General features: G+C 42.0%; 1 protein-coding gene across 2 annotated transcripts in view; it reads left to right on the forward strand.

Annotated features, from left to right (window-relative positions):
- The window catches only part of tnr (tenascin R (restrictin, janusin)), a 128,071-nt gene extending 113,747 nt beyond the window's left edge, over positions 1-14,324 (forward strand). For both annotated transcript variants that reach the window (XM_086043504.1, XM_086043503.1), the window contains 6 exons: positions 2,809-2,941; positions 3,302-3,453; positions 4,032-4,128; positions 7,572-7,733; positions 7,852-8,015; positions 10,456-14,324. In XM_086043504.1, the coding sequence (XP_085899630.1) occupies positions 2,809-2,941; positions 3,302-3,453; positions 4,032-4,128; positions 7,572-7,733; positions 7,852-8,015; positions 10,456-10,599 (852 nt within the window). In that variant the 3' untranslated portion in view covers positions 10,600-14,324. The remainder of the gene's footprint in view (positions 1-2,808; positions 2,942-3,301; positions 3,454-4,031; positions 4,129-7,571; positions 7,734-7,851; positions 8,016-10,455) is intronic.
- Positions 14,325-14,722: the final 398 nt, after the last annotated feature.

The following is a 14,722-nucleotide window of genomic DNA, read 5'->3' on the forward strand; positions in this document are numbered from 1 at the left end:
ATTTCCTAAAAAAAAAAAAAAAAAAGAAAATAGTCATTTCTAAGTGACACCAACTTTTGCCTAGTAGGGTACGTGTGCATGATATGACATTTATAGCTGACTTGCAGTAACATTTAAAAAACGTAGCGATTGTAATACACTTTTGGGTCATAAGGAGAATAGCCTCTGTTGTTGCCGAAGTGATGACAGATCACGTCCTTCAGTCTTCCATCAGAATCATGTGCAGTGCTTGTGCCGCACTCCAAGACATATTTCGAGACATTCCGGCTATTGGCTCTTCAAAAGACATACATTATTAATGAACGAAGCAGCAGTTGGCAGTATTAAAGGTTAGCTTTCATCTCTAGGGAGTCTTTACATAGGCCGCAAAATACTTGGGAGTTATTACAACCGCTCCTCGGGGACAGTTTCAACGCAGCGAGCACGCCACTGCAAACCGTTCGAGGAGGCATATAGGATGCATTTCACCCCCCACAATTTAAAACAATTCCCGCATGTTTTAATACAGTGGTCCCCTTTTTTCTGCCACGGATCGGTTCATACAGGTCCATACTCTTCGCGGCCTTAAATATTTTTCAGCCTTGGATAATAGATAAACCGGAAGCACTGTACGTTTTTTTTTTCTTTCGTCAATGCGTCCCGGTCCAAAGTGGCCCAGTGGTTGGAGACCTCTGTTTTAACATATGTGGTAGGCTTTTATCACATTTTTGTCCAAATACCCCACGATCAAGCTTTTTTTCAGCTCAGCTGAGGCAACAAAAATGCTCCGAAGCTCCCAGCTGTCCATGTTTCATCCGTATAAATCTTTGACAGAACGTGAGGAGCAAAACGTAGTGCGAGACTTCATGACTCGGCAGCCCCGTCCATCCACGGCCTGTCGAGTACAGACGGTGAGAAAACGTAGCAAGACTAGTATACGGAAGGAAAAAAAATAACCCAAATCCCATGGAGGAAAAGTCAAATTTGTTCAAGAAGGCTTGACCAAAGAAGAAGGCCGAAGGCTGCATTGTTTTGACGGAATCGGAAGCATGTCGGCAGTTGCGCCTCCCGGGCAGTCTGGGAAATTGCGAGCGTTGGCATTTCAGAGCTTGTCAATTAATGTTTACCGCATTTAATCGACACTGGCCTAACACTAAAAGATACTTCACACCTGCAGGAAATCTAATGTGGTATCGTGGCGCTTACGTGTGGAAATAGAAACAGAACGAAAGAACATTTAGCACAAGATGGAGTGGCGTTTAAACAGCGGCAACATCGTTTCCTTGTAATCTGCTCGAATATTCACCCAGTAGGAATTTTATACGGTTCAACAAGAGGAGCCACTCACATTTTGAACAAAAAGCGATCTCCTCAGCCACAATTTGAAGTGGCTTTTTCCTCAAGGCTTTCCGAGCATTTTAAATGTGTTTTGGCTACGAATGGTCTGATACCGCGGCTTCTTTGCCTCAGAGATTTGAAACTATTGTAATTAGACACAGTAGCATATACGATTTACATATCCAGCGCATAATAGATTGTAATGACCCTGCGTTTTTATGCGCTGCCCCGGCAAGATAACGCCTCACCTTTGGTTCACAAGGACAAGAACGCGTCCGCCGGGCATTTGACCGAGTGCGAAGTAAACCACGCCTACAAAATCACCACGTTGCGTGCGAAGCTGTATATCACCCTGGATTTCGCCTGCAGTAAACGTCTAGTCTTGACCCTAAAAAAGCGACGGTGTCCTTGGAGATGGAAGAGAGACACCATTTACCAGCTGCTCCCCCTGCATAATTCACATGGACACATTGCCGGGAAATGTGTGATATTTATTGGGTTTCAAAACCTGTTAAATGTTTGATTTGGGCTTCTTCAAATTTGATTTGTATCCAAGAAAAAACTGGATTGCTGGAATGACATGCTTCAAGTCACACAAGTCCAATTTTTGTTTCTCTCTCTCTCTCAAGTGGCTTGATTGGGATATGCGTTGTGACAGCTTGATTAGGAAAAATACCAATATCGTCATATTTGGATCAGGCCCCTTCCAAATGTGGGTAAACATCCGATAGGCCTACATATCGCAAATAAACACAATAAAAAGCACACCGTGTGAATCTAAGATACAGCAAACGTATAGACGTCTAAATATCCTACATTTCAGGCGTGGAAGTGATTCTCATTTAGATTTGTACCACGTTTGAAGATAATTGCTGAAACAGTACAAAAAATGAGAATTGTGTAGTGCTCAACTGTGGAGATAAAGCATTACCTGTAAATCCTGCTTTACCATTTCAGTTTTTAGATGTTTTTCTTTTTTTTTTTGTGGGGTGGATGCGTGCCTAAAACGGCGGCCAATGACGTACTTTGACATGATTCCCCCCACTTTTTAAAAACTTGAGCGCCTTCATTTGCAATTTTTACAGTCACCAGTTTACTGAAAAGCTCGATGCTATTTAAATACTGTCCGGCCGCTGGCCAAAAGGAGTGCCTCGGAGCCTCTTAGCTCACAAGCTAGCTAGCGGCTAGGTCATCTCTTGTCGCGATGTCGTAAGCCCCGCAAAAAGAGTGCAAAAGTGTACTTTTTTTCCACATTACTTTTCTGCTGTACTGTCTCAGAATTTCTTTGGCAAAAAAAAAAAAAAATTTGCAAGTGCTGCTACTGAACAGAAAATAACTGGAAGGCTTCTTTGCGCTGCTCCAATTTTGGTGTTTTTAGTGTTTTGGCACTGAGTGATGGAGATGTTTACGTAACCTACTTTTGCCTCAATGTCTATTGTAGTCGAACTCGCACGCGTGAAAAAAAAATGTCCACGTGTTCTCATACGCTAGGAGTTGATTCTCGACGCAGAGGACACGTGGATTCGCCTGGAGGGGCTGCCCGAGACCACCGAGTTCACCGTCAAGCTGCAGGCGGCAAGGGGTCTCGACACCAGCGCTGTCGTCTCCACGACCTTCACCACGGGTGCGCTCAAGACACGCTCGCTTACACGCACGAAGCATGATTCAAGATTAAGGGATTTTTGTGGGTCCTCCTCGGGCACAAAAAAAAAGAAAGTATTACTGTATGTATTGTGTAGGCAAATGAAATTAATTCCTGGCTCAAGCGCACCATCATAAAGAGGGTCATTGATACTTCACGTCACATTAGATTTGATCCAGTTTTAGTGCAAAGCATCTTAAATGCAGATTTTAGGGAGGGAAGAGTTTAAAATCCTTTTCCCCCCCTAAGCCGACGCTTATTTCCAGGTGCCATGCATGTATGCAGCAAAAGCTCCAATCCTCTCAAGTATGACATTGCGCCTCCTCCTCTGCTCCTCTGCAGGGAGTCGGCTGTTTGCGACGCCTCAGAATTGCGCCCAGCACCTGCTCAACGGCGAGTCGCTGAGCGGCGTCTACACCATTTACATCAACAGGGACCCCAGCCAGGGCGTGCAGGTTTACTGTGACATGACCACGGACGAAGGAGGCTGGATTGTAAGATGTTGCCCGGATCAGTTCCATAACACAGTTGCTGACATTGAACATCTACACATGTATACATAGATAGATAGATAGATAGATAGATAGATAGATAGATAGATAGATAGATAGATAGATAGATAGATAGATAATGTGTGTATATGTATTAGAAATGTCACAATATCGCGATATTAAAATTGCCACGATATATCGTCGTCGTCATGTCACGATATTAATAGCAGCAAATCTGTTTAAAAGCCCAAGTTGTTTTCCATATGTGCAGTTGCAGCACCCTCTGATGGTCAGTTTATTAGTGCAGTTCAATTTGATGCATGACTGGCCAAGCCTATTTCTTTGTGAATGCCGTTATTATGTACGAAAACAGAATATTGTGATGTGTTTTTTTTAAATATGAGCACGTTTTTTTCAATACCGTGAGCTTTTATACAGTATCATGAGCTTTTCATATATCGCCAACCTCTCCACAATATCATGATAATTATCATACCGTGAGGTTCATATATATATGTGTGTGTGTGTGTATCTGTATATGTATGTATATACACACAATGTGTTGTCACTGCTTTGTTCAGGTGTTTCAACGACGTCAGAACGGCCTGACTGATTTTTCCAGAAAGTGGAGTGACTATCGGGTTGGCTTTGGAAACCTGGAGGATGAATTCTGGTTAGGTAAGACCTGCAGGCCGTATCACAAATGGTCAAAAAGAATTCATTCATCCGCTACAGTCAACCCCTTCTCTTTAAATGAAAAACTGGCTCCCCCCCTAAAAATGTGTCATATTGCCTATATCAATGTACCACCACGAAAAATACTCTGCGTTCTTAATACCACCATAATGACTAACATTTAAATACAGTAGTCTAGTAGGCTCAAGTGTTCATCACGACTGAGGAAGAAACCAAAACCAGGGGGTTAATTATTGTCCTACTTTAGACCGAGCTTTGGCTGCATCTTGAATCGATGCATTTCTGTCATCTTTTATGCTCTGTTTTTTATTAGTTGTCACTTTCCCCTTGAAAGGAAAACTATTTTTATCTGGAAAAGGAGTTACTTTTGGAAGATTAATAATAACAACATTATAGTGATTGATGCTGATAGAAAAGGAACATTCCGTTTTTTGTGCAACTTTATTCTTGAAGCAGTGGCAGCTGCTAAGTAAATATTTCAATCGATTGATATTTTATGAGGAGGAACCATGTTGCCAATATGTTGCACTAAGGGAGAACCCTCAACAAAACATCCTCACTGTTTTGATGCCCCCACCCCCCCACTCATTATGAAACAATAATCATATTCATGACTAAATGTGCAAATGAGTTACCTTTCTCGAAATGCCACATTTTGTGTGTTGTTGTTGTTGTTTTGCTGCAGATGATTAAAGGAGATTATTACATGAATATTTCATTAAGAACTTCAGAGGAAGGAAAAATGTTGTTGTTTTTTTTTTTTTTAGCTTCTTGATTAGAGAAATTAAATCCAACCACAGGGAGTTTTATGTGTTTATAATATCACTCCATTAAAATGCTCACTTCTCCCTTTTTTGGATCATGATACAAAAGGGTTTAGGCAGGCGTCTATTTGTGAGAAGCACACAGCCATGTGTCATTTTTACATCTGTGCCCAATTTAGAGCAATCTGCGATAGCTTTTAAAAGAAGGTCTTAACATTCTATCTCAAACTGATAGCCCAATATCACTCTGCTGCTATCAATCAATCATTTATTTGCAGGTTATCCAGCAAATGGAGCGATTACCTGCCGTGGTGTGCTGATGTCGTATAAAAAAAAAAAAACGATGCACAAGGAGAAAAAAACCAAAATGAAGCTGTCTTCTTATTATCTAATCGAAAATCACATTTCTTTCTCAGCTGGTGACATTTTTGTCTGTTTTGAATTTGGACTTTAAGTGTGTCTGCATTGTAACCTAAAGGCCTGTCTCTTCCTGCGAGTGCATTCCAGGACCGAAGACCATTTGGAGTCACATATAAGACACGGTTTCCCTGTTTTCAGCCTTGTGGCACTTCTTTCTTTGAAAAGCAGCCTAATGTCACCTCAGGTTGTAGAGCGGCTCTTTGCTCCATTCTAAGCAACCTTCCATCAATCCGGTTCAGTCGCCAGGAAAATAGCACTCTATCATATTGCACTTTATCAAAACATTCCATAATGAGATAATTAAATAGAATGTAAAGAATTCTCCTCGGTAAACTGCAGTAATGTCGTTTTTCACAAAAGCATAATACATGCCTGTGAAAATCATTATATTGTTTGTCAACCGTTCTTGTTCAAATATTTGTTGCTTAAAGATTAAATCAACCCAAACACATTTTTTTCAAGAATATGTTTCCAGCAAGCCCACTAGTTGAAACACGGCATTCTGATTAATATTGCGTTTGTGGAATATGAGTTGAGCAGCAAAACCCGCCCCTTTTCAGCCATCTCAGGGTGTGGCCATTTTGTCATTTCTGTCGACTGAAATTGACATCACAACTACTCAGGGCTCAGGTAACGACCAATCGCAGCTCAGCTTCAGAAAACAGGTCAGCCGTGATTGGTCGTTACCTGAGCCCTGAGTAGTTGTGATGTCGATTTCAGTCGACAGAAATGACAAAATGGCCGCCCCCTGAGATGGCTAAAAACGAGTGGATTAACTCTTATTCCTCAAACGCAATATTTATCAGAATGCCTTGTTTCAACTAGTGGGCTTGCATAGAACATATTCTTGAAAAAAAAAAAATGTTTGCGTTGATTTCCCTTTTAAATCGACACAAGGACCCTTAACAAAGCCACTGTGTTTGTTTTGTATCTCCATGGCTAGCGTTCTACAGTCTTTACGTCGTACTTCACAATAACTAGAAATTAATTTAGCTGTTGTCATGTTAAACAGCCCGTCATTTTCAGACAAAACAGACAGAAATGCAACGTCCCTGTTCTTTGCACGGATCGCCGTGGACGCTCATTTGCTGTGCACTAATCACGTCCACCACAAGCAGAGCAGTGTTATATTGAACAGTGTAGAACTGTAGTCACTGAAACGAACACTTAATTGGTTCAAAGTAAAGAATGTGCAGATTAACTTTCATTGTTGTGCATTGCATTTTGCAAAATGGCCACCAATAAGGCCGGTCCAGTGCCATTCCTCTTCCTTTGTGTCATATTCACGATGTAATAACGCAGAGGAGCCACGCTTCTTATAATTACATCCTACCTCCATTGTTTTCTCTTTAGATGCCCTCACCCCTTTTTCCTGTATGTGCGCAATGACCATAATAAAAGGCGACAAGGTGATTTTACTGCTAATGTTATAGGAAGAGGACTCATTCACGTGTCAAAAATGCATTTTTAAACGACGGAGCGCACCGGGAATATAGAGCACAGACTCTTGCCGTGAAACTATTCGTGGGAGAAATGTTTATAGGCTGATAATGCAGTGATGTTATGCAATGCAAATTTAAAACGACCGAACGTTAGATTCAGCTTTATGACTACAACTGCGTTGTTTTTTTTTCCATCCCATCTCGCTGTCACCTTAAGTGCCTTGGACTTGTACCGTAGATTAGATTTGCTTCCCACTGACGTATTACAGCAGAATTGCACGTCCTTATCAGCCGGGGGTGTAAGATTATATCTGGGGAAAAATCCTGCTTGTAGATGGCGACATCTTAGCTTTTTGGACTTGAATAGCGGTGGCAATCTGATCCCTCAGGTCAACGCGGCGCCTTATCAAGTGTCACAGCAAAATCCTGTCTGGAGAAACCCAAGTGATACAACATATTTTCAAAAGCTATGCAGTGTCTCGCATTTGGGTTTCCTTGCCAGTGTAACTCACCCATAAACACACCGCCCAAGTTAGCAGCTGAAAAAGATACCGTGACACATTACTGTGCGATATCACAATTTATCGTTTGGGGACACAACTACGATGTGGCCCCCGACTAAAATTAGTTTGACACCTCTGGTTTAAAGCATGCGGAAAGGGTAAAACTGTACTTTTTTTTTTTTTTTTATATATATATATATATGGTCTCTTTATATGTTAGGTGTGGAACGTATCCCCCGCAATACACGTGGGTTCACCGTACTTTGGACTCACGATGTTCCGTTCTTGTCGCGCAGGTTTGGACAACATCCAGCGGCTCTCCGCTCAGGGCCGCTACGAGCTGAGGATCGACATGAAGGACGGGCAGGAGTCGGTCTACGCCAATTATGATAAATTCTCCCTCGGAGATGCCAGGAACCTATACAAGCTCAGGATAGGAGAGTACAACGGCACGGCCGGTAAGTGCTCGGATATTTCCACTGACATTGCGCGGCCGTACGCCGCATCGTGTTGTCGTTCCCTGGCAACTCACATGTCCCTATCTCTCGCTCTGGCTTTTTTTCCCCGTGAGCGTAGGTGACTCTCTGAGCTACCACCAGGGGCGGCCCTTCTCCACCAAAGACCGAGACAACGACATCGCTGTCACTAACTGTGCCTTGTCCTACAAAGGAGCCTGGTGGTACAAGAACTGCCATCGGGCCAACCTCAACGGGAAATACGGCGAGTCCAGGCACAGTCAGGTCAGTCCAAAAGAGAACTTGATAAATAGTGCTGTTCATTCGGGAAAGGAAAAAAAAACAAACAAAAAAACGTAGTAACTGTAATTATTGAGTTGAGACAGCATTGTTGACAAACAATTTACTGCAGTCGCTCAGATGAAGTGTGATGAAGATGTGTCGCCGTTCATCTGGTCGCAGCTTTCTGTATGTTGATACCTGAAAACAGGATTTCAAATGCTTCATCAAGCCTTTTATTCTCCTTTCTTCATTCGCGTCTTTTGTTCATGTGAACGGTTACAAGTTATAAGAGCAGTCACAGAAAATGTTAGCACCCTTTAAGACGCGCAGTGCGTAAGAATTTACGAAGCATTTTGGTTGTACGTAATCCAATGAAATACGGCCAGCGTTGTAACGTGTTCGTTGAATTGCAGAGAAAAATCCAAATCCTACACTGCCGTTAGCGTTGATAACCTGAAGTTATGCAATCGAAATGTCCTTTCTTCTTGATGATAGCACGAGAAAATGTGACCATGTCGTTTAGAAGGTTAGTGGTCATTAACGGGAAACTTGGCGCCCAATTGGCTCGGCTATGGAAGGGGGAAAGATTCGGTCCCTCCGGACTAGGCACCCTCGACCGAAGTGCCCTTGAGCAAGTCACCGGGCGTGTGTGTATGCGCGCGTGTGTTTTGTCCACTTAAAGAGACGGGTCAAATGCACTCCGAATGTGCCCTCGGGGGCTAATTAGGTAAGTGAATCAGATTGAATCTCCACACTGGCTGCGCTGATTGGCCTGCTGTTGGAGCTCTTAATGAAAAGGTCACACTTCCCAAGGACCGTAACTGCACCAGCGGTTGTCCGCCCATTATGAGATGTGATATTTATTGATCCAAACTGTCTGCCGCGGTCCCCCGGGGCATTGCACGCTCGGAAATGATTGAATTCATCCTGGAGCAGGCAGGTGAATTATGTGGAGGGAAAAGGGCCACAGTTTATCACAGCGGCTGTTTGTGCGCGTGTGTGTGTGTGTGTGTGTGTGTGTGTGTGTGTGTGCGCGCGCGCGCGTGTGTGCGGGGCTGGTGCTCGCGACAAGCTACTGAAGTCTTTGATCCCGGTGCCGAGGCCGCGTCATGCCAAGTGGCAAAGCTTCTAGAGCGTTATAGCCCGCCTTGTTAGCTTGCCTTTTGAGAAGCGAAGGAGACACAAAAGACACTTTGGAGCTGCAGGATGGAGATTATTAAACGAAAAGAAATGCAGGCTAACTCCAGCTACCTTTGTATTTGCAAGATGTGTATTTTGTACTCACGACGGTGGAGGCTCACCTGCTTTCTGGGTTTGGTCACGTGGCGTTCACAAGCTGAGCCCTTCGGCGCTGTGATGTCATTTTCAGTCGACAGCAAGTGGCAGGACAAGGCAAAATGGCCGCCCCCTGAGATGGATCAAAACAGGTGGATTTTTCTGATGAATCCATTTCCTGCCAATGGTGATTTTTTTTTTTTTTTTTTTGTCTAAAAGGGGAAGTCAACCCCAAAATGTTCTTGTTCTATGTGCCCCCACTACCACGGCATTCTGATTACAATTGCGTTTGTGGAAGATGAGTTCAAGTGGAAGTCAAGCTAAGCCCACTAGTTGAAACACGGCATTCTGATAAATATAGCGTTTGTGGGATAAAAGTTAACCCACCCGTTTTTAGCCATGTCAGGGGGCGGCCATTTTGTCACTTCCTGTCGACTGAAAATGACATCACAACTGCTCTGGGCTCAAGTAACGACCAATCACGGCTCAGCTTCAGGAAACAGGCTAGCTGTGATTGGTCGTTCCCTGAGCCCTGGGTGGTTGTGATGTCATTTTCAGTCGACAGAAATGACAAAATGGCCGCCCCTTGAGATGGCTAAAAACGGGTGGATTCTTCTGCTTAACTCATATTCCAACTTTTCAACGTTTCAACTAGTGGGCCTGCTGAGAACATATTCTTGAAAAAATGTTTCGATTGATTCCCTCTTTAGGAAGCAAAATGCACCCCTTTTTATCCATATCAGGGGGCGGCCATTTTGTCACTTAATGTCGACTGAAAATGACATCATTGTTCATTGACATGGTTGTTCAGGCAACAGATAATGACCAATCAAGGCCCACCGGTTTTCTGAAGCTCAGCCATGATTGGTTGTTACCTGAGCCCTGATCAACTGTGATGTCATTTTCAGTCGACAGCAAGTCACAAAATGGCCGCCCCCTGACACGGATAAAAACAGGTGCTTTATTTGTGTTCTACAAACGCAATTGTAATCCGAATGCCGTGTTTCGACTTGCTCTTGACTTGCTCTTTAAGGTTGGAGGAAGAACATGATTGAGATACAATGCAAGTGTAGATGTCTGAAATTAAACATGACTTCCCCTCCGCCGTCCTTCAATCGCGTTCGTTGTGGGAGCGCCTTACTAAAATCACTCGTGCTTGCTCTTGCAGGGAATTAACTGGTACCACTGGAAGGGACACGAGTTCTCCATTCCTTTTGTGGAGATGAAGATGAGGCCCTTCAACTTCCGCAGCATCAGCAGCAAGAGGAGGCGGTCGGCGCCCGTACGGGTGCCGTTAGAAGCGCCCGTATAAGCGCCCTCCCAATTGGCAGGCAGAGACGGGTTGAGGTTGGACGACTGTTTTGATGATGCTTCTCACTGGAAAAGGACGAGAATCTACGAATCGTTTGTTCTTTCCATTTTCGATTGGCAGTGAAAAAGGGGAGTTTCAATTCAACACAACACACGTATATGCTTCGCGATTCAATTTGAAGCTCAAATGGAAATGTGAAAAATCTGCTGTTGTTGTTTTTTATAACAACAAAAGCAAGAAAGGAGTCAACGTTTCATTTTGGGGTTTTTGTTTGCCGATTGCGTTCGGAAAGAACGAATGATACATGGATTGTTGAGACCGCTGTGACGATAAGGCACTTTTGTTTAGCGACTTTTTGGGTGTGAAATTTAAAGCAACAAGTGGTTGGCAATGTGATTAATGGCAGCGAGCATCACAGGAAAACCTCGTCTGAGCTCTTGTTGTCTCCGCCTCGCGTCCACGTAGAGCCGTCCGTCTTTCCCTGCTGTCCTTCCTCCCAGGAGATAAAGACACTGTCTGTAATTTATTCAACTCTTTCAATGACAAATCTTCTGTTTTCTGTAAAAAACAAAACCCAACAAAAAGTATAACAAGGATGCGCTATTTTAACCGTTGACAATAACACTTTTAACAGCAAATCTTAAAGGCCGTTACTGTAAGATATATAAATATATTTTTATAACTGATATTGTGGCAAAGGTCCATCGTATTTGATTTGATGCCTTCTCATTGTTCGATTCAAGTTAGCCGGACAACCCGGGCCTCTTTGACACAGATTGTTTCCAGATTGGTTGCCGTACAAGCAAACAAAATGGCGGGTCAAATTGTGGCAGCATCATTCCACCTTTTCAGGTGGGATCAGAACCAGGATGAGATCTGTACAAACGGTGAATGAAAGATACATTACTTATAGTCGGTGAAAATTTACTGTTGTGAAGTTGGATCATTTCCAGCGGCACACCTTTTAGTTGTCCTGCATTCTGTGCCAAATGTCAAATTCCGGCTCTGATGTGGCTGCGATGGGGCATCTCTGTGTAAAAGAGGCTACGCAAAAACATTCAAGTTGGACTTTCAGCTTCACAAAGCAGTGCCGCTTCATTACGAGCTGTTTTATTCATGTGGGACTCATCCACTACAATAGATCGTATTTTGTGCTCATTATCAATGCATTGATCTTTTTTTTCCCCCCACGTGTTCATTGAACTTACTTAACTTTCTGTAGTTGTTGCTTTTTAGTTTAGCTTCAAGCAGTGTGTGTTGTATCTTGTCGTACTGATGGTTTGAATACCAAAGATGCGAACCATATTAAGAGATGTGAAAAGATAGAAGCCAGTCAGTCAAAAAAAAAAAAAAAACGCAAGCATCAAACAATGGAAGTCCTACGTTTTTGGGGTCCAAAGGTCTGCATGGCCACTAATTGCACAAATTGTTCATGTAAACCATTTAAAAGGGGCTTATTATGTATTTTATTCACAATTTTAAAAGTAAGCTTTTGTTTTAATACCATTTGGTCTTTACGCATTCATCAAAATACCCCAATGGGATGGCCATGAGACAACGTGGGGGGACGGCACGGGCAAACATGACACGCCGTGATTGCCATGGATGCCCGGACAGAGAGAGAATGTGAGCGTGCAGTGTGTATGTGAATAACAAACCGTTTTGGATGTTTTGGAGACGAGATGGCTAAGTGAATTATTTGTTGACAGAAAATCAATATTATTGTACAGTATGTACGCCGACTCTGGAGCCGGGAATATAGATGAAAAAATGTGCAACAACACATGTAGTATCTGTAACAAGTCCTTCGATACACTGGTCACGGTTTGGTGCACACTGTATTGTAAAATACGCCCCCCCCCCACTTTTTTTTTTTAACTCAGTGGCTCTGCAGCAGGCCCAGCCTTTTTCCACAGATCCAGCCCATTAACTCGTGACACCCGTATGACTGAATGCCCCAAACATTTAAAAAAGGAGAAAATTGTAGTAGCTCAGAATCAGCTGTTAGCGCTCTTTGCTAACAGTTGCGTGACTGAACATTGCCCCGTGAGCTGCGGATGAAAAGATGTCATGTCGTGCCGGGACAGAGCTTTGAGCAATGAGGAAATTATGTCAAACCGTCCTGTGTCATTCATAATAGGGGACGTAAAGGTATCTAAATTAAAAATGTACTACATTTAAAAAAAAAAAAAAAGGAGTGAAAATTTTGCAATTTAAAAAAAAAAAATAATAATAATAATCGAAAAAATATCGAACCGTGAGACGTTGCACCCCTACTGACAGTGCAGACGGGAGATACATTTTCACAACAAGGCAGCTCCCCAAATATTTACTTGGCGGTAGTTTTTTAATTTCACACTTGATGGGTTATAACTATTTTTACCCAAGCAATTAAACAGTCACTGTTGCATAATATGCCTCATTAAAGCTGCAACCTGACCTCATACTGTCAACGCGAGCGCATCTTGTTTTGGCCTGAAAAGCAAATCCTCTAATTTTGATGTCACCATCGCTGCCAGCACAGACTGAGCGCAACCTATTCATCTCATATACTCGTGTTGACATGACGCTAACTCGTCTTTTGATACTCTCCTCTTTTAGAAGCAGACTAATGCCCCAAAAAGCCAGATTCCCTCGCTTACTGACAGCACCGCATGCCCTCTAAACTACGGTTGCACTTGTCTTCATTAGGACACGTTTGACAATCTGGGTTCAAGTGGCTTGTTTAAATAGTTGCTAGTGACGTTTCCCGGGGTTGTGTTAGGCGTGCGCCATCTTCCATAGAGTAGGTCATCGGGTTTGTTCTTATTGCATTAACCACTTAGACGGAGTTTGTCTCTGGGCGTCTTAAGGAACAAAGTGAACGTTGAATGTTTTTGGAAATATGGGGGATGTACGTCAAGTCAGACTTTGTACCTTTCAAATTTCTTGGCATTTAGCAAAAATAAAAAGTCAAAACTATTTGATTGAGATAAACATTGTTTTCGAGGGTGTTTTTATTTTACTCATTGAAATGTTTGGTAACATTTCCGGGTGGAAAATGAGAACGCTTATGTTAACATTACTATGGAGGTTGCCGACAATCTGTTTCTAATGACCGCAATTTGAATTTGTTTTGTAATTGATTGATGAGGAACGTGTAATCTACCGATTTTCCACCAGGTAGAGTAACTCCTCGCCGATTGCATGCACACAAACATGTACATCAATCTAAAACATTTGATGTGGCATATAAACAGATATTAACGTAACAAGTAAGTATTCCTGTCGACTTCCTTTGAAGGTTCTCGCCGCTAAAACAAGGCGGTTGAAACGCAACACTTTTTTTTTTTTGTTTTATGTTTTTTGTTTTTTTTTGCAGTGACAGGAGAACCACTGAACTTCAATTTCATGCAGGTGACTGTAAAAGTGGTTCAAAAGAAAATGTCCTCATCTCTATATCAACATTCACGGTTTACTTTTGCAGGTGAACTTTTGTACTAAGTGTGACACTGTACCTTTCGCGGTTTTGAAATGTCGCCATGTAAATGTCAAAGTTTGGCAAAATGTACTGTTGCCTGTCCAAAAAAAAAAAAGATGTGTTACATGCTGAAAACTTGGGATTTGTTGTTGGATACCCTTGGATATTGCTGTCCAAATTTAGCTCTAGTTTGACATAAACGTGTACTATATAGTTCCTTTTTTAATACATTTTCTACATATTAATAAAATATTCAAATAGCCAATTTCATGTTTGGTTTTTACTGCTAAAATAACCAAGTGCAACAATGTTTTCTACAATGTCAGCATTTTTTTTTTTGTTTCTTTCTAAAAATAACCAACATGGATTTACAGCGTCATTTACATTAAGTAGCATTCAAATATTTTTTTCAAATCTTTTTGAGAAGGAAAGTACACATATATATATATATATATATATATATATATATATATATATATATATATATATATATATATATATATATATATATATATATATATAAAATAGATAAGTGCACATGAAAGACACCCATTCATGCAGCGGCTAAGTGTTTCATTATTATGAAATAGCACCAAAGCTCTGGATTCAGCACTTTGAGACATTCACTCTTTAATCACCACGTGTATTCAAATGAATCGCTAA

This window comes from Filicampus tigris, chromosome 10 (genome assembly GCF_054856515.1).
Source record: "Filicampus tigris isolate MCC_2025a chromosome 10, RoL_Ftig_1.0, whole genome shotgun sequence".
Taxonomy (NCBI): Eukaryota; Metazoa; Chordata; class Actinopteri; order Syngnathiformes; family Syngnathidae; genus Filicampus; species Filicampus tigris.